Here is a 19860-nt window from a genome sequence, read left to right on the forward strand (position 1 = left end):
AGTTAAATATGTAATTACCAACAACCTACCAGCACCCCCCTCGCATCCCCCCTCCGTAGAGCAACGTAGACCTCACTAATCCTCGACCCAATACACTTCTTCTCCTCTCTCGGCTCATACGTCGGGTGGTCCACGATCCCCCGGTGAAGCGGAACCTGCAGTTCCTCGCGCACAAATTCGTACATCCTCCGCGACGCGCGACACAGATACGACTTGGTCGTCGGCGCTGTCAGGAACAGCTCCCTCGCTGAGGTGTAGCTCTCTCGCAAGGTCTCCGCCACGCGGGTCTGCCATTTAGCCACTGCAGTAGGGTCGCTATGCGCCAGCATCGTGCCGACTGAGTAGCTAGCGGTCAGACGTGCGCGATCGCTCAGATCCTGCGTGCAGGTGCGCGCCCAGTGCTCCATTAACTCGTCCCATACCGCTGACTGTACGATAGATACCTCTTCCTCGGTGGAGCAGGATTCCGCCGTTAGACGATCGATTGATGCACGAGCGATGCTCTCGAACTCGCGGTGCAGGGCGCGTAGATCCAGCGCCTGGCACAACACGTACAGATAGGTAGCAGCCATCAGCGAGAGCACCTCGACTGCGTCGGCCGCATAACGACATGTTAGGAACGCCAGCGAGTTCAGCGCCTGGTTGTGCATCTCCGCAGACTGCACGTGGTTACTAACAGGGTGATTGAGATATCCCAGTTCCGACAGATACGCGGCCATATTAATGTCCACACCCTTGAACGCAAAGGATAGACTGGGATCATCGAGACAGAGATTCGGCGGCAATCCATTACTCAACATCGGATTGATCATCTCTGAGCACTGTGCGAAGAACATCTTCCCCAGCATCTGCAGCGCACCCAGCGTCTTCTCCATCGCCGAGGTCACCGCCACAGCCTGAAAGTTGCCCCCATGGTGGATGCGCTGCTCCGTCGGATCCAGCAACGGATTATCCGTCGTCGAGTTTAGCTCGATCTCCACCTGCTGCAGTGACAACGCCAAGTTCTCCATCTGCGGTCCGATCCACTGACTAGCGGTGCGTAACGCGTACCGATCCTGCGCCAGACCTGCAATGTGGTTCTCGTCCCCGGGACAAGCGGTGGTCGCCAGCTGCGAATCGTCCAGGAAGCCGAAGATGTTGGCCGCTGCTTCGCGCTGACCTGGATGCGGTCGTGCCTCCGCGATGAACGGATGGTAATTGTGACGCGTACCCAGTAGGGCTTCGGTGCCCATAGCTGTCAATACCTGCGAGAGCAGCAGTAGCTGGTTCGTTTCAACCAGCACCAGACTGGCGGCCCCGGCGCTGAACGCGGTCCCGTTCAACAGACCCAGTCCTTCTTTAGGACCGTACTCCACCGGAGTGAGACCGATCTCGCGCAGTGCCTCGTCCGCAGGAACAATCGACCTATCACTATCCTTGTACATGGAGATATCCGGATTCCCTTCTACCGCGCCAGCGATATACGCCAGGGGGGTCAGATCGCCCGAGGCGGAGATGCTGCCGCGTAGTGGCACAATGGGCGTCATGCCGTTCGCCAACAGGGAGAGAATATTTTGAACGACCTCAGGACGCACGGCGGAATGGCCGCGCAGCAGCGAGTTGCAACGGGTCACCATGGCAGCCTTGACGACGGGAATGGGCATGCGATGCGACGCCAGGCCGTCAATAGCAGGTCCGCCACGGTCGCTAGGCAACAACACGGCGGCATTGTGATGCTGGATCAGGGCCTTTTGCAGAGCGGGATAGTCATTCGTGCGTGTGTCTGCACTGCCGCCAAATCCGGTGTTCACGCCGTAGATGATCTCGCCCTGGGCCAGTTTCTCGCCGAGGATCTGAACGCTGCGGTTCATCTGGCCCAGGACACGTTGGTTCAGGGAAGCAGAGACATTATTCCTATATTGTTAGTATTCTACATGGCCTGCATGGTCTGCACGGTCTAGATATAGAAGGAAGGCTTACTGAGCAACGGCATAGACGGCACTCACGTCGAGCGAGGAACCATCCAGCAGAACCCCCTTGCCAGCCTGCAGGGCGTCCAGACGATGACATGAAGCCAGCAGAAAGGCGGTGTAGGAGTGTGTATTGCGACAGGCAGATTCGCCCATGATGGATATGGCTAATATGATAACGGGATTAACAGAATATATAAAGATAGGAAGAAATGAGAGAGGGTAGAATGAAAAAGGCAGAACTGAGGATGCAAACACTAGAGAAAAGAGTTGTTTATAACCAGATGATAGATCAAACTCAGCACATTCCATTTCCCTGACCGCTGGATGGTGAATGGTGGACGAAGCAAGGGATACATCCTTGCATCGATAGTTGCTACATGCGGTGAGTCTGGACTTCTTTTGTTCAGATAATAACTGATTCATAACTGTAGATAATAACTAAATAATATAGTTTATGATCTAATCAGGCAGGTCAATAATTAAGTTGTATCCACAACCATGGTTCGGTCATGACATCATGCATCGTATAATTAATTCATCCTCATATTTGACTATTCGATCGTTCATATTTCGTATATTCATAGACATTGCACAGATATATGTATATATGCATATACAGTAAATAATGGACATCCCTCGCAAGGTCACAGTCAACGGTATACATCCACGCGTCATAGATAGATATACACTAACTGTCCAGATGACGGTCGAGTCGACATCACATTCCGCAAACCCTGGCTGCAAACCGTCTTAGATGTGCGCCAGCCATCGCCTTGTGCTGCTCCCTGCATCCAGGACATCCCTCATTTGAACCTCGTCCTGCAAGTTGTCGGTTCACGCGGCGATGTGCAGCCCTTCATTGCTCTGGGGCTACAGCTGCAAAAATGCGGTCATCGCGTGCGACTGGCCACCCACGGGGCCTTTCGAGAGCCCATTCTCAGCGAAGGACTCGAGTTCTTCGATATCGGTGGCGATCCAGCCGAATTGATGGCCTTTATGGTGAAGAACCCCAGCCTTCTGCCCGGTCTGAACACCATCCGCAGCGGCGCCATCAGGAAACGTCGGCGTGACATGAATAACATCTTCTCTGGCTGCTGGCGCTCGTGTTTCGAGACGGGCGATGGCACTGGACTGCATCATGTCCCCGATGATCCATGGAGTCCTATGCCAGACGGCCAGCATCGCCCGTTCGTCGCCGACGCCATCATCGCCAATCCACCTAGTTTTGCGCATCTTAGCTGCGCAGAGCGACTGGGCATCCCGTTGAACGTCATGTTCACCATGCCCTGGTCTGCCACTCAGTCGTTTCCCCATCCGCTGGCCAATTTGCAGTCCTCATCTTCTACCAAGCCCTCTGCCGCCAACTTTGCCTCCTATGCCATCGTCGAGATCCTGATCTGGGAGGGTCTGGGCGATCTGATCAACCGATTCCGCAAACGCCAGCTGGGACTGGATCCTCTCGATGCCCTACGCGCCCCCAGCATCGCTCCGCGACTGCGCATCCCCTACACCTACCTCTGGTCACCCTCGTTGCTGCCCAAACCCCCCGACTGGGCTGATCACCTCGACGTCTGCGGCTTCAGTATCCTGCCGCTCGCCTCAGACTACGAACCCCCAGACGACCTGGCTGCATTCCTGCGCGCCGGGCCTCCCCCCCCGTGTACATCGGCTTCGGGTCCATCGTCGTAGACCATCCGTCGCGACTAACACGCATCGTCTTTGACGCCATTCGTCAGACCGGCCAACGCGCTCTTGTCTCGCAGGGATGGGGAAACCTCGGTGCCGACATATCCCCGGATGACGACAACATACTCCTCCTCGACAAAGTGCCTCATGACTGGCTCTTCCGGCACGTCTCGTGCGTCGTCCACCACGGCGGTGCAGGCACCACCGCCGCGGGTCTTCTCCTGGGTCGTCCCACCGTTATCGTTCCTTTCTTCGGCGACCAGCCCTTCTGGGGCTCTATCGTGGCGCGCGCCGGCGCCGGCCCAGCCCCGGTGCCATATAAACAGCTGACGGCGAAGAAACTGGCAGACGCTATCCGCGATGCATTACGCGACGAAACGCGTCAGAAGGCAGAATCCCTCGGTCAGTCTATGAGACAGGAGGACGGCGTGCGAGACGCCGTGAAGAGCTTCCATTCTCATCTAGATATCAGTCGACTGCGTTGCGCTGTGTGTCCGGAGAGACCGGCTGTCTGGCGCATTCGACGGTCGAAAATCAGACTGAGTGCGTTTGCAGCGTCGGTGTTAGTCGAGACGGGAGTGGTTCAGCCTAGGGATTTGGTTTTGTATCTCCTCTCCTCTCCATCCTTTCCTATTGTCATGATGAGTGATAGTGAGTGCTAACTAGAGTAGATACCGCCCAAAAGAATACGACACAAATAGAAACCCCGTCGGTCCATTTACCGCCGGTGCGGAGATTCTCTACGGCGTCGTCACAGACTTTCTCTCGGGCATCGCAGGTCTACCCAACGATATCGGAGACATGGTTACTCGTCATCATAATCATTCCCATCTGGACCTCCCGAGCTGCAAGAACGTCTCGGAAAGGCAGGCCGCGCGCAGCTCGGAATCCACTACCGCATACGACACGGCCGAATCATCTCCGGATGTGACAACCAGCACTGGCATAAACACAGAAGACAAAGAGGAGGATAGCAGCGGCACGGCCATGGAACGCGAAAGCACCACAACTCAAAACGAAAAGACCTCTATGCAGCATATTCTCTTCGAAACTAGATATCATACCGGATACGCGGTGAAGTATCTTCTCAACGTGGGGATTCGTATCCCGCACGATGTGACTCTCAGTCTGAGCAAGGGGTTTCATAACGCCCCGAAATTGTATCATGATCAGACGGTTCAGGAGATCCCTAGCGTGCTGGGGATGAGGAGTGGACTGAGAGCTGCGGGGAAGGTATATTATCTATATCTATGTTTATGTTTATAGTGTGCTAATGACTAGGAATTCACATCGGGTTTTTATCACGGTATCACCGGGTTAATCACCCACCCTGCGCAGGGTCTCCAGAGAGGGCTAGGAGGATTCGTCAAGGGTGTGGGTAAGGGGATGGGGGGGGTGATATTGAAACCTGCAGCTGGTATGTCTATATTATATCTAATTTAAATCTATCTAACGGAGTAGGAATCTGGGGATTGGCGGGATATCCTCTCGACGGACTGCATAAAAGTCTCCGGAGGTCGCTCTCCAGGACTAAAACTAAGGATATTCTCAGATCAAGGATCGAGCAGGGTCATCAGGAGATGTGTCTTGCTTCGACGGAGGAGAGGGCTAACGTTATTCGCAGGTGGGAGGAGTTGGTTTGATTACATTATGTTTGGTAGTTTATAGCAGTATAAATTAAATGGTTTGAATGTATGCTTATAATCCGGACTTCTCCGCCCCATATACGCACATGTATAAAGCATTACAGACACCATGTTCTACATCCTCCTAATCAACATACAGACATGACTGCGTGTAAACGACGCAAATTATCCCCCGGGGCCTTCTCTGGTAGGGAAGAGTTAGTAGCAACTTATAATATGAACTGATAGAGACTGATATGCTATGTCTGTCTAATTGCAGGTACTTTAACAACCCCCGATTCTCAGATCTCACCATCTTGTCTGGGGACCAAAAATTCTACGTCCACAAGGTGCTCGTCTGCGCGTACTCAGAATACTTTTCTCTACTCTTCGATGGAGACTGGAATGTATGTCCATCTCCTCACTCTCGGAAATATACTGATGTTATAGGAAACACGCAAAAACGTGGTCAAGCTCTACGAAGACGATCCCCAAGCTGTCAAAGCTATGCTTCAGTTCATGTACGGAATCGGTTATATGAGAGGTGATGACCTCCTAGCCGCCAGCGTGTACGTAGTCAGTGACAAATACTTGGTCCCGAAAGTGAAGGAGCATGCGTTGGAGAAGTTCTACTTGGGGATGAAGTATCCCGTAGGTCTAAACTCCCTTCCATCGGTGATTACGAGGGTCTACGCGATGACAACGAAAATACATCAAGAACTGCGAGATATCGTGGTCAGTGTGGCCCTAGATCGGATCTACACCCTGTGGAAGAATAAAGAGTTTGTGGCCGTGGTGAGAGAATCGCCTGAGTTTGGTGCGGATCTCTTCGCCAGAGTCATGGAGAATGGCTGGTTGATGCGTTGCAGAATGACACAATATCGCTGCAAGAAATGCACGAATGTCTGGCATGGGGATTGCTCTCAAACCTTCCGGTTCTGTCCTCTCTGTGGACATAAGCCATACACCTGGAAACGATATATTGTTGAGAAACCCTACCAACCTCATAGATAGCTCTAATACTAGATATGAATTTGTCCCCCATCAATAGATATATCAGCAGCCCATACTCCCCTCCCTTTCTTCATATTCTCCCCATTATTAAACGCATGGAAGAGAATCCTCTTTCCATCTGGCAGGAAGTCCGCTCCCCCGGGAGCCACCAACTTGCCCACGTCACTCTGATGTCCCGACTCGAGCAACGGCGCCGTCGACTTCGTATACGGACCCGTCACCTTCTTCGCTGTCGCATAGCTCACATCATACCACTTTGTATTGTACATATTCGACGAGAACGAGAGCAGATACGTATCGCCATGTTTAACAAGGCTCGGCGCCTCAACCAACGGTCCATCACGATCGTCCCGATCGAGGAGCTGCACCGGCTTGCCGGATGGTGTCAACGCGTCCGAGTGCAGTTTCTGCAACATGATCGGCGTCGGATGCTTCTTTCCCCCGTGAGTGTTCAGACTGTTTCCGTCGATTTTGTACACGACGTAGAAACTCCCGTCAGAGTCTTTGAATCCCGCGGCATCGATAGCGCCGCCTTGGTCTATTGGACAGGCTAGTGCGTTCGGTGCGGGTTTATACGGTCCTCGGACTGAGGATGAAGTTGCTGCTCCGATGCAGTGTTTCCTTTCGTCTTTGGCGATCGCAGAGAAGTACATGACAAAAGTTCCGTCGTTCTGTATTATCATTAACTGGGTATCTTGATGTATTTGGTATGTACACTTTGGTAGACATGGTACATACCCGCTGGATTACATCCGGAGCCCAGATCGAAGGAGATTCACTCTTCACCCAGGACGGAAACGGACCCGGTAGAGCATCGTGAGACAGCTTCTCCCACGAGGTGAAATCTTTCGAATGGGCGATCTGCGCGTGCACGCCGTTGCCGGTCGTTCCGAACGCGTAGAATCCGTCCTTGGTTTGGATCACTGACGGATCGGGGAAGTTGTCATCGAGGACTTTCCATGGTGCGGCTAGCACAGTGGGTAGAAGGAGCGTGAGAAGGACTGACATTTTAGACATTTTGGATTGAGCTGGTCTTGATCCCGCAGTGATGGGAGTGGGATCGTGCTATATAGCCGTTGCATAGCCTCGCGATATATGGTCGCTGCATAGCCTCGTCGGTATATGGTCGTTGAATAGCCCCATCAGATGCAGATCTGGGGCCGTCAATATCATCGTGAAACAGGATATGTATATTTTAATTTATCTCATATTATATATCAAACCACGATATATCTATATGTTAGGTCATTGATTCTTATTCATATTTATAGTTTCAATCATATATCTATTTATTCTCTTTTACTTCCGAGTACATAGAGGATATATGTGGTCAATTTTGGTACGAGTATACAAGTATACTAATTGTACTAGTCCCCACAGATTGTCAACATCGCCCCTGTCAGCGTGGCTGTGCTCAGTCTTGCAGGTCAGAAGTCCTACAGAGTAATATCCCTAAAGGGTAATATCATGCCATGATCTGATAAACACGGTATACATTCTCGAATGTCTACCTTAATCTCGCTTATTGTCATTCAGAGAGCGAATCGCAGAGATTGTAATGGATTCGATGTCCTTCGTATTCTATTATAGAAGGAGTTCAAACTCTTGTCTATAACCCCCGACTTCGTCAGAGAAATATATTCTAGTCAGATGTGAGTGATTATCAATGTTGCTCGATGGAATACCATGTAACGGTATAGGGGTAGCCCGGAAGGTGCGCTTTAAACTGGATGAGAGCTTCGATATTCTATGTTGTTGATATGTTGTGTTGTGTGTTGGCCCCCATTCGTCGGGATCAGCTACTTCGCTTGATTATTTGACACGATGTTCTAGTATGGACTTGCTTTATTCTTACGCATGTGCCCATACAGCTAATAAAGAGCTTAAAAACACCGGGAGAGCTACTCAGTCAGGATTTCGAGGACGATTATCGGTATGATGAAATCAAGAATCTTATAGCAGCAACATAGATGATCTCCTCTCAGCAAATACGCAAGTCGAACGCTCTGGCAACAGTATATCTGTCAGGATAGCATGTATTAACTCTCGGGAATCCCACTTTTCCTCCTACCGCCAGGTACTTCGCGAATTGAGCAGTATAATGCACTTGGAATTTTAAAGAGCTACTTTTTCATCGCACAATCGGCTGATAGCCAACGTATTAATATGCATCGACTTGTTCATTTGGCGACCAGAAACTGGCTTAGAAGTAAGAATGTTCTCAAAGACTGGCCTATAAAGACAGATGAAAGTTTGTGTACGATTCTCCCTTTGACTGAACATAAAATTCGGGCGCTGTGGTAAGTGTACTTATAACACGCGCTGTTATGCTCCAGAGCGGAAAGCTCCCAAGGCGAAAACGAGGGAACAACTCGCTTAGAACGGCAAGCTGCCTTGATGCAGACGGGAGATATGACGAAGCGCATATACTGTTTGAGGAAGTGACGAGAGCAAAGTTCACGTCTTGAAAAAATGGCCCAGACATTCTACTTACCATGGCCGACATCGCATCAATATACTGGAATCACAGACTGTGGAAGGAAGCTGAGGAGCTAGAGGAGCAGGTATTAGAAATGTTAAAGATGGTACTGAGGCCAGAGCACCCCTATACACTAACCAGCATGTGGAATCTGGCCCGCACTGGAAGAGCAACATCGCCATAGGGAAGCTATGAGCTTACTTGGAACTTGTGTTCAACTACAGAAAAAGTGCCTTGGACCTACCCATCCAGACGCGGTCAAATCTACGTCAGATTTTAAATCCCGGCGAAGAGCCTCGCTGATAAGCCTCTCCTGCCGAGCTCTACGCTGCACCTACCAACAAACACAGCCCCTGGTGACGATCTATTTCAAACAGTTAGGCTCCAATCCCTGATCCAGCGCAACTCCCTTAACTTTCATCCTCTACTTCTGTATCGAAGGCTTATCGAACCACTAAGGATATTGAAGATCTTGACTAACCCAATTGATTGGCAGCTGATGATAGTTCATTTTTCTATTACCACTATACAAGAATTGTCTGCGAGACTTCTAGAATTTGCATGGGGAGTGGAATGCTTGAGATACACCGCGCATATTCCTTGCCCTTACCACAGAAAAATGTGCGTAATATTGGTATAACTCCATAATAGGAAAAGCTAGATGATAAAGTTATATAACCTATTGTACAGATTTATCAATGTTAAAAATAAATTCTATGGTGAATAGAATTGTTTATTTTGGCCTCCACTCTAAATCCCTCGCTAATCAAAGAGATAAATTCTTACCTACCATAAACTAAGGTCAATCCAATTTCAAGAATGGCTGTTATAAAATGGCTTTGGAGGGGACCATCTGGTATCGTAACATTGTGTTCCAGGGTATTTATTCCATTTTAGCAACACTGCTGATTACAAGCGATCATGACTGATATGCACCCACGCCGAATATCGGAACCATTCCCAGTCTGGTCACCACTCTTCGCAGCTATCCTTGTCGAGATAATTGGAGATTCGATAGGTTGACAGTATGTCCAAAAGCAAGAGTTAATTCCGAAGGTAAATAATACGACAATCATATCCATAACAATCCAGTATCAAATGCAATGCGAAACCTACCTCTATCCTATTCAATAAGGCACAGCTAACTAGGGTAGTTAGACCTGAACCAGAACCAGTTCACTGCCTAATTCCAATCCATTCAAAGTATAATGTCTCTTTATTACCAGTCCATAATCAGATTGTGACGGGTCTCTATCATGCACCCCAACTGCTTATACAGCATCCCGTGGTATAATCTGTGGATTGCCAATGTTGGTCATATTCTGATCACATCGAATGGCTTCGCACTGGTAGAGAGGCTGAATATGGAGAAACCGAGAGAGATTCAAAGGAGACTCTCAAACTATCAAATCGACAGGAGACGAAATCGCAAGTGCGGAAGGCGGCGGCGCTGATTCGATCAAACGGTCTCATGAGCAAGGCTGACAGGGACAAGGCTGACAGAGAACAAGGAAAGATCCGCGAAGCCACGCACCCCACCGATTCGGCTCAATATGATAGATAGAAAGGCAGACACATTCGGGCGAGATAGTGGAGCGGCCTTATATCAGTCTGGTAGTCTGGTAGTCGTAAGCAGTATCCAGTTAGTATTGTGTATGTATGAATATCAAGTTTGTTCATGTCTGATGGGTGATGATGACGATGATGATGATGATGCATCTTTGTCTGCTTGATATGGTCAGGTGAAGCGCGCTTAACATGACCTACCAAGTTTAATGAACCCCTGTAGAATTTAGACCCATAAAAATCGTCTCTACAGGTGATGAGCAGGTGGGGTGGACTTGATAAAAATAAAATGGCAATAGTACTAATAGCATTAGCTGCCAAGCTAAGCAACTGACGTTCTAAAGTCAACAGCACAACAAGGAATTCCGCTGCCTACAGTGGAACCGGCAATTCTTTCCAGCTTGCTGATCTATCAATCAATGACAACATGGCGTGTGATGAATAGGACACTTCGTACTCCGTATCCTAGCGTCTGCGTTTGGCTGGTCCCAAATCCTAGCAACACCACGGAGTAGACTCCGTACCCAAGCAATACACAAGCATACCAAGCAATACAAAACAACCCTACTTCTCTTTAACAACCGTGTCTTACAATCCATTCATTAGACCTGTAAATATAGAATAGAGAGAAATATATCTTGTCCTGTCCGATATTTTATTTTTGTATCCGTAGCGCCGCTAGACTCAGGTTGAAACCCTCGCCAAGAGGCCGCGAAAGCTCCGGAAAATACTCGGCAAAAAAAGCCAAAATCAACACCAACCCAGTCCACAAAACTCCCTGGACCGTGAAACAGCCACGAGCCGTAGATAGGATGCTATACGGGCTTGGCTGGTCGGATTTAGTCTAGAAGTTACGATAGTGGCAGGCAGTGCAAGGATGGTCAACACTACTTGGTAATCTAAGCGAGCGCTTTTCATCGAGCCAGTTGTCAGATATCCCACTACACCACAAAAAGTAGCGCTGTTACAATTTGGATGTAGTAATATTATATTTGCCTACTCTGACACCTGTCTACATTTGTTAGAGAATAAATCTGGTACATGGTCGGTGGGTGATTTATGAGTATGAAAACTGGGTGATGAGGATGTCCAATGTAACAAACACACTATGTGGGGAGTAGAGGTGCATTTAATACGAATTCTAATCATAGTTAACTACAACCATAAGGACATGTATGGCTGTATGGCAGATGGTTGTTCTTGTCTAAGTCTATTCTTGAGAGCAACATAAGACGAGCAAGTGCATGATATTGTTGGTCTTGATTTAAATCACAAAATAAAGTGTAGCCATTCATGGAGAGTCCTAATCCAACATTGGGTTAAATTATGGCAGTAGAGCTTGATACGGAATATATTTATAATAAGACTTACACATGCATGGATAGTATAATACGGTTAATTTTAAGCGTGAAATTGATGGCACATGATTCAAAAATTGACTGCAGACACGGAAGCACAACATCTTATCTAACAGGAACACGAATGTCTAAAACCTAGCCAATAGCCAGCATGGCTCAGTATAAACCGGTCCAGACCGCATTCGAATATCAGAGATCCTTGTCGCAGCAAGAAATGCTACTGTAAGCGAGCATTTCATTCGATGGAGACACTAAGCATTGACTATAAGCACATATAGAGCCTATACAGCAGTCGGTTATACCATCATATTCACTCAATAAATTTGCGCACTTGTAGGGCCGTCGGGAATACTATCTATAATTAGCCACGTGTGATCTCTCCACTGCATCTCACGGTTCGGATCAAAGGGTTCAGCTGGGTCGATCTTGACAGGGTACTCCGTATTGGGCCTCCGGATCGCCATGGCTCATGATGATCGCATCAGATTAATTACTCGGTTTCCGCGGGAAAGGACAACCACGAAATCATCATTTCATGATCTGGTGGTGACTGTCAGCCACATGTCGAACTGCGTGATCGCAACCAATCGCCGATGACAGCCTGCCGCTTGGGATTAACACCGAGTACGAAGGGAGTAGAAATGAGGAACGAGATGACTATCTTCCTCTAACCCGAAACAGACTCTGGATGAGAGAATTAGGGTCCGTCCCCAGGACCCTATCCACGGTCCAGAACTATTCTGCCTGCAGCAATCCCCGATCGCTCTAGCCCCAAGTCCGACAAAATGCTATTTATTACTGGCTGGGCATGATCCACTGTGGTGCCAGAGAGACTGACCTGGTCTGAGACAGTTCAGTGCTCCTGCAGGCATCCTTTCACCGCGTTGTTGGCATCAGTCTACAGTCAGACACCCCCAACTTGCCGGACAAAGCTTGGTGTCAGTTTATTTTCATCAAGCTCAATATGGTGTAGGCAGCAAGGTTCCCCTCTTTTTTTTTTTTTTTTTTTTTTTGCCTTTTTGGGGGCCTTTTTTGGAGCCTTTTGTTGGCTCAGTCATGCCTCTCTCATTTATATCCTGACCCATCACCCGGGCGTCTGCGTCTGTCCACCCTCCACCGAAAACTAGTTCATCCTACGTCCATATCCATATCTTTCGGTCAATTAAAAAACAATAATACATACAATACATAATATGCCCGCCACCGTCCGTCCAAATACGGATTACGAACGCTGGCTCCGGGAGTCGAATCCAGAGCACAAACTCGCCCCGGAACCAGACTACGGCGCCAATGTTCGTCACGACAGCCAGATGGAATCCTCCTTGGAATACAAGTACGTTCACAGCTTATTTATTTATTATATGAGGGGAAATACTGATAAGATGAATTGATAGGCCTCCCTTCTCCGAACCCCAGATCTACTTCTCCCGAGATGATCCGGTAAAACGATTCCATGCCCGTTCGCCCTTCTCCACCGCGTGCATCATTCCCATCTTCGTGGTCCTCGTTGCCATCATCTTCGTCAAGACGCGACGGTCGAGGGAGTTGCGACCGACGCAGAGTTTGAAGCCGATAACGGGCTGATCTTAACTTTTCGTATTATTATTATGTTTTTTTTTTTCCTTGGTTAAGCGATGTTGTTTAATGTCTATAGTCATCCATACCCTATTTATGCAAGCGTTTTCACCTCGTTCATCAGGGCAGGAGTACGGAGTAGGTCTGGCAGGGGATACCAACTAAGCGGTTGCTTAGTCGTTGGATATGACTGAGCGACGTTATGCGGAGTCAGTGATATGTGGAGTCTCAAGGCAGTGATTTGCAAGTACGCAGGTTATTAATGGTCAATGCTGGAATAGGATATGATTCTTATCGGCTTTGCATCTTATTATAGGTCTTTAATTATCTGGTATAGCGAGTTCCAAGATATGCCATAATATGTCGGAATCCTCTCTTTACGATATACCACATTACGCTCACCCGAGCCTATAGTTTTACTGGTAAACAGTATGGATTATACCCAACAATATGTCATAGATATGGACTAAGATTGTGATAACAAACGCTAGACAATGCATATATACAGTCATAACCCACACCGTACGCCATGCTCAAGAATACATTCCATCCAGACAAAACATCAAGTTGCAGAAACATCAGGAAATCGAAGATCAAGTCACCAACTGAACCGGAGACGGCTCCCACTTCCGCCCAAACGTGAACTTCGCCGCATATCTGCGTGATCTGGAAGAAACCGAGGCTGTCTTGACCGACGGCGCCTCCCCCGACTGAGGACCGTTCGACTCGACACGAGTCAACTCCACTGCTTTTGCGTCGTGATCACTCGGCATCCGACGTCGCACGACGGCTTTGAGCGCACTGGCGATCTGGTCTCGAAGGATGGACATCGGCGGCGTCTCCATCTTGGCATCGAGAGGGCCGTCGTCCACTCGCATCGTCATCATCGCTTTCTTCATGTCTTCGTGGGCGATTTCCATCGACCGGCGGAGAATCCGGTTATGGCCGAGACAACGACGCAGATCAGGACTTTTGGTTGAGGTTTCTTTGTCGAGTTTTTGGCGAGAGAGAAGTGCCATTCGACAGGGCATTGGTGAGGAGGATCGTCGTGATAATGCAGTTCGTGAGGTTTGACGAAGGAGCGTGGGAAAGAGCGTTTCGATGGACCCGTGCATTCTGACTATATATATTCTATGTCTCTGAATGTTCAATGACTTCAGTACCAGTATTAGGCCCTGGATTGCGGTGATCAATTACAGAGTCAAGAAAATCCAAAGTCAGTTCCTGTCCTGTCTTATATCTCCTGGTGCAAGACCAGTTCTGCTTCTCAAGTAGATGTGGTTCTGCACGACCCACCACGCTGTCACTGGTCCATGTCATCGCCACAGCCCCGGCTAGGTCCGAGAAATCGGTGGGTGAAGTCTGTTCGGCACAGATCTAGATGGCACAGACGCTTCTCCCGACTGGTTCGTCCCGGACAATATCGAGGGTGGCAAGAAAATGTTGACTTTCAAGGTGTCATTGACTTGGGATCCTGCTTCGTGACTCGACAATGGAGATTGGGGCATCGGGATTCAGTTCATCTGCGTGGGAGCTACGTAGAATCAGTCCTGTATAGACTCTGTCGGATATTTATCTCTGATGTGCAAACTATATTGACGGCTATCCGAGTATAACCCCTGGACAGGAATAGCATCCTCGAATCTACTCTAATTTCCGAATTCAGACGCAGGCTTCATCTGCACTCAATCGCCTAGTTCAAAGGCTGTCACGGCAAACTTAAATCTCATCGACCAATACCCTCGCAAGGCTTCGGCGAACCAGATCAGCCTGTCCGATGAACCGTGGGTTGATTGTCAATTCGAGGTAGCCTATCCGCCGAGGTTCTAGACAGCCAATGTCTGCAGAGACATTTGATGGCTTTCCTGGCCTTTGATTCGCAGATAAGTCTCAGCATATAAGTCTCAGCTTGGTCGAGATGCCGTAGATCATATTCAAATCCAGCTGAGGCATTAGATATTACGCCTGATATTGGACTATCAACTCGTCATGACTTATACTAGACTCAACAATACCCAGAGTATCGCCATCGGCGTCAATCCCGACACCCCAATGCTTATCGCCGACGAGTCGTCAGATGAAGATGACGAGGACGACTTCGACTTGGACATCTCCCCCGTGGCGGTTGTATTTCCCACCCACGCATTCCAGTTCGTCAAGTTGCTCTCACACTTATTCGTAATGGCATGTCCTTTCATCTGCGCCAGGAACGTCTTCTCCCGTGACAGAGTCACCACCACGTCACCCATTTTCCCCTCTGTTGGGATATTCCCATGATAAATGCCCCTTTTTCTATCCGGCGTGCTGCTCCACGTCGCGGTTTTGTTCGTCCCGCCGATACTCACCGAGACGTCGGCCGGCGACTCCAACAACGCCGAGTAGAAGATCTTATCCTCTAACACCTCCCCAGGGGGTATCTCTTTCTGCGACTGCGACGCCGTATTCCCCATCGTCTTTCCATCCGAGCACGCAGACGATGGATTGACACGGTACCACACCACTAGTCCCTCCTCCTCGATGGTGACGTCCTTGCGACGTCCACTCTTGAACTGCTCAATCACGTACGGAAGGAAAGCTCTCCATCCGTCATGCGGCATGTCCTTTGCATAGTCGAACGGCGCCCGGCTGTAACTAAACACATTGAGACTCCGCTCGTGCACGGGTCCAATGTAATGCGACTCGCCGTAGTCATTCCACGAGATAATTTCCACGTATTCCGGATCGATCTCCAGAACCTGCTGCCACCGCTGGTACCAGACGTCGTCGCCGCGCCACACCCAATTCTTATCATACCGTACCATGTTGGTGTAGAACCACGGCGAGATTGGCATGATATACGGCTTGTCTGCCAGAGCATCTATGTATTTCCTGTCCTCAGTGATGCTGGGATCCTGCGTTCCGTCCGGCCAGGCCTTCCAGCTCATGAGCCCGTCGACGTTGGCGCGAGATAGCGCCACTCCTGGCTCTAACGATGACCAGTCCGGAATTAGGAAACAGTCGACTTTGCGTCTGATGTCGTCCCAGTCGCCTGCTGCTTGGGCGCCCTCGAAGGTCGATACTAATGGCTTGTCATCGCGGTGTTTGTAATATGCTGTTTTGTTTGTGAAACTCAGTAGTGTGCTGATCACTTTGTCTGCCGGCCAGTGGCCGTCGCCTGAGTAGTCCAGGGATAGAAATAGTTTGAATCCTACTTCGTCTGCGATGGTGAACGCGTCGTCTAGAAGCCGGTGCGCGTTCATGCTGTAGCCGATGTTCAGCGCGAATGCGTCTAGTTTCGCTGCTTTCGCGGCGGAGATGTCCTGACGCCAGTCATCGGGCGTGTATTTGTCGCTAATTCCGAGCTGAGAAGTATTATTAATTAAATTCTGGGTTGAGATGTAGCAGGCTTACCATGAAGTGAGCAAAGACTCCTTTGGCCTGCACATGGCAGCGCCCTAGTAGGGCCAGTACTGGCAACAGTCGCATGACGAGACACTAGGTTCAAGAATTTCAAATACAGGAAGGGAAGACCAGCTTGATATACGAATCTGTTCGTCCATTCGGATTGATCAATATCACTGTGGATATGATCTGTACGCCACGCCGAACTATGGACGACTGAGTTGACTTTTTCTTCCGTACGGAGTATAGAGTATTCGTTATGAGCGGTCAAGGCAAATGATTCATCCTATAACTCGTTTCGGTAGGACACTGCGTTATCCATGAAACATGCTATAGAAGGTTTATGTACCAGCATTAATAGACGTGGCGTACATTATTGCCTGCAAGGTTACCTACCGCTACTGTGCCGTCAACCAGACTATTGCCAGCGATCCTGATGTCACGGCCTGAATCGGATATATCAGAAGATCGTCCGAACATCGCATGAAAGCAATAATCAGCAGTCTGTGCGTGTCCCATTGTATTCTCCATCTTTCTACATTCTAAGTCCGCTGATATTCATGAGCCATCGAATATACCAACTAGGAATAGAGTACGTAAGATCTGTCCTGCACTGATAGACGAACACACGAGTTACGCAGTAAATGGCATCTACATCATTGAAGATACATATGCCTTAACACACTGGATGCGACTTTCCCGTTTTCCCTTGCAGCGAGTGCTTCTCATTTGTGTACAACGGATTATGGGGCATCTTGGTCCCATGTGTCTTAATATATCTGCAATAATATTAATCGTCTTACCTTGATACTGCAACCAGTCAAAGGATAAACATACGTGCTAATCTTGTCCACCATTTTCTTATCCATGGCTTCGAGTTTCTGCAGCGCCATTTTAAAATCTTCAACCAACAGATTACATCGATGCATACTGAAGTCCTCTCGCAGCACGACTCGCATCATCTTCAGCTGGTTGCTATGCGGCGCCATCGTGTAGGCCGGAATCACCCATCCTCGCTGACGCAGTGAATGAGCCAGAGCGAACTCATCGAACAGTCGAGTCTCATCGGGGGGTAGTCGAAACGCAACCAGAGGGAGACCCTTGCCTCCACTTTCGCTTATGATGATGAAGCCGAGCCTTTCAAGTTCCTCCGCGAGGTAACCCGCGGTGTGCGTGAGATTCATCATGATGTTTCTGTATCCGTTTCGACCCAGCCGTAGCAACTGGTAGTATTGCCCGATGACTTGGGCCGCGCCCTTGGAGAAATTCAAGGTGAAGCTGGCCTGGTCAGCGCCTAGATAGTTGATGTTGAATATCAGCTCTTTCGGGAGATATTCCGGTGCGCGCCAAAATACCCAGCCGACGCCGGGATAGACCTGTCGACATTAGAAAGAAATTACCCTACCGTGGAGAGACCCTACCAGTCCATATTTATGTCCCGAGATGTTGATAGACACAACCTTCTCCAGCTGAAAGTCCCAAACCAGCTCAGGATTGACAAACGGAGCGACAAATCCCCCACTGGCTGCATCGACATGGATCGGACAGTCGATATTCCTCTCCTTCAGCAGATCATTGATCCCCTTGACATCTTCATACTGTCCAGTATACGTCGTTCCCAGGATAGCACATATACCAATTGTATTCTCATCCACCAGATCCACCGCCATCTGCGGATCAATCACATATCGCGTATCCGTACAATAGACATACTTCTCCTCGACATCGAAATACCGCGCCGCTTTCTCCCAGCAAACCTGCACCGCGCTATTCATCACGATGTTCGGCCGCGTCGAGTCTTTGCCCTGTGCCTTGCGTTGGCTCTGCCATCGTTTCTTCATCGCCAGCATTCCCAGCATGATCGCCTCCGAGGAGCCCACTGTCGACGTGCCAATCGCGTCCTGCTCGTTGTCGTTGTCCTCGCTGTTGGTCGTCGGCGCGTGCAGTAGACCTGCGATCATGTTCACGCAGCGGCTTTGGATATGTGCTGTCTGTGGGTACTGTTCGAAGTCGATGAAGTTTTTGCTCATCGCGTCCGTCATGAGTTCCTGGACTTCATCCTCCTATACATATGTATATATAATTAGGATGCTATAGATATTTTAGACGGTCAGTTACGTACCATGTAGGTGGTAACGAAACTAGCTAGGCTGCGCCCGTTAGCATCCAATGGATAGTTTATAGGTAGTGAAGCCTACTTCAGAAGAGGATTCCCATCTAAACTCAATTCATCCTTAATCATGCGCTTCACTACTTGAGCCGGCATTTCCTTCTCTGCCATCTCATGTTCCGGCAGCTCTTCTGCCGCGAACCGCGTGGCATATACATAGGGGTCGGAAACGACCGCGCTCGCGCGAGGATGACGTCGCGTGCTTTTTCTAACTTTCGAAAGATGAACCATTTTGTCTCTGTGATTTTCTACTCGTTCTGACCTTGGTGTTGAATTGCATGGGAAATGGGAGGTTGTTTATCATATAGACGGATATTCCGGAATGACGTACTTCGTCGGACAATCAATGACCTCATGACTTACATCTATAAATTCAAGAATACTAAGTGTACAGCCGGTTGAGAGCCTGTTTAGCTCACGGGCTAGAGGTAGATTTTCGGTCGCGTTACTCGTACATGGCTGGTGTAGATTCAGGAATGCTACGTATTCTACTTCCATTTATCTACGACTATACAGCCTATCACTGTAGATATATCAATGAATCCCTAAATGTGTGTTTACATTATGGCTCGGCTGTCACTTGGGCAGAAACAACCGGACATGTATCAAGAAGCCCTCCAGTCTCTCTGTGGTCGTCGTCCTGGGGCTTTCCATGATCTAGAGATACCTGATATTTTCGCGATCCTTGTATCTAGCTGTCCGATATTAGACAATTGTTAGGTGAAGGCCTTCATATTTTTGGGTTGATCTATTGGAAAATCAGCTGGTCATCCGTAGGGGTGGTCAGCATTATGAACTTATTAAGATAAAGAGTTTGTAGTATTGTTCTGCCTACCTAGTCCGCGCATATCTATTACCATTCTGTGTGAGGTGCAGGGTCTAACCAAGAGCTATACTTGATCATAGACAAGTTGATAGAGCAGTATGACATCGAGCTATGGCTCAATTGGTTCATATCCTATAGTCGATAAGTCGACCTCGTCAACCTTCAGGCAGAGGATTTTAAGGCTGTGGAGTATTATACTTGATTGCTATACTTGATTGATGTCTTAGA

At 48.9% G+C, this 19860-nt stretch overlaps 7 protein-coding genes across 7 annotated transcripts; 3 read left to right on the top strand and 4 right to left on the bottom strand.

Annotated features, from left to right (window-relative positions):
* Positions 1-14: 14 nt before the first annotated feature.
* ATNIH1004_004310 (uncharacterized protein) lies at positions 15-2105 on the bottom strand (the record flags this gene model as incomplete). Its single annotated transcript, XM_033568980.1, has 2 exons — positions 15-1893; positions 1960-2105. 2 exons carry the CDS (start codon positions 2103-2105, stop codon positions 15-17), a joined length of 2025 nt encoding a protein of 674 aa, XP_033427786.1.
* Positions 2106-2577: 472 nt separating this feature from the next.
* On the top strand, positions 2578-5281 carry ATNIH1004_004311 (putative UDP-glucose,sterol transferase; the record flags this gene model as incomplete). Its single annotated transcript, XM_033568981.1, has 6 exons — positions 2578-2608; positions 2653-3612; positions 3642-4242; positions 4310-4871; positions 4920-5055; positions 5100-5281. The coding sequence occupies 6 exons, from the start codon at positions 2578-2580 to the stop codon at positions 5279-5281; spliced, it is 2472 nt and encodes an 823-aa protein (XP_033427787.1).
* A 144-nt stretch (positions 5282-5425) lies between these two features.
* ATNIH1004_004312 (BTB/POZ domain-containing protein) lies at positions 5426-6222 on the top strand (the record flags this gene model as incomplete). The annotated part of the gene is made up of 4 exons (XM_033568982.1): positions 5426-5481; positions 5544-5670; positions 5714-6058; positions 6133-6222. 4 exons carry the CDS (start codon positions 5426-5428, stop codon positions 6220-6222), a joined length of 618 nt encoding a protein of 205 aa, XP_033427788.1.
* A 63-nt stretch (positions 6223-6285) lies between these two features.
* On the bottom strand, positions 6286-7294 carry ATNIH1004_004313 (glycoside hydrolase family 43 protein; the record flags this gene model as incomplete). Its single annotated transcript, XM_033568983.1, has 2 exons — positions 6286-6948; positions 7016-7294. The coding sequence occupies 2 exons, from the start codon at positions 7292-7294 to the stop codon at positions 6286-6288; spliced, it is 942 nt and encodes a 313-aa protein (XP_033427789.1).
* A 5579-nt stretch (positions 7295-12873) lies between these two features.
* On the top strand, positions 12874-13264 carry ATNIH1004_004314 (uncharacterized protein; the record flags this gene model as incomplete). The annotated part of the gene is made up of 2 exons (XM_033568984.1): positions 12874-13013; positions 13075-13264. The coding sequence occupies 2 exons, from the start codon at positions 12874-12876 to the stop codon at positions 13262-13264; spliced, it is 330 nt and encodes a 109-aa protein (XP_033427790.1).
* Positions 13265-13848: 584 nt separating this feature from the next.
* ATNIH1004_004315 (uncharacterized protein) lies at positions 13849-14370 on the bottom strand (the record flags this gene model as incomplete). The annotated part of the gene is made up of 1 exon (XM_033568985.1): positions 13849-14370. The coding sequence occupies one exon, from the start codon at positions 14368-14370 to the stop codon at positions 13849-13851; it is 522 nt and encodes a 173-aa protein (XP_033427791.1).
* Positions 14371-15249: 879 nt separating this feature from the next.
* On the bottom strand, positions 15250-19037 carry ATNIH1004_004316 (uncharacterized protein; the record flags this gene model as incomplete). The annotated part of the gene is made up of 6 exons (XM_033568986.1): positions 15250-16596; positions 16646-16729; positions 17440-18012; positions 18058-18699; positions 18759-18786; positions 18835-19037. 6 exons carry the CDS (start codon positions 19035-19037, stop codon positions 15250-15252), a joined length of 2877 nt encoding a protein of 958 aa, XP_033427792.1.
* Positions 19038-19860: the final 823 nt, after the last annotated feature.

This window comes from Aspergillus tanneri (assembly GCF_003426965.1).
Source record: "Aspergillus tanneri strain NIH1004 chromosome Unknown AapTan_3_pilon_pilon_pilon, whole genome shotgun sequence".
NCBI classification, from domain to species: Eukaryota; Fungi; Ascomycota; class Eurotiomycetes; order Eurotiales; family Aspergillaceae; genus Aspergillus; species Aspergillus tanneri.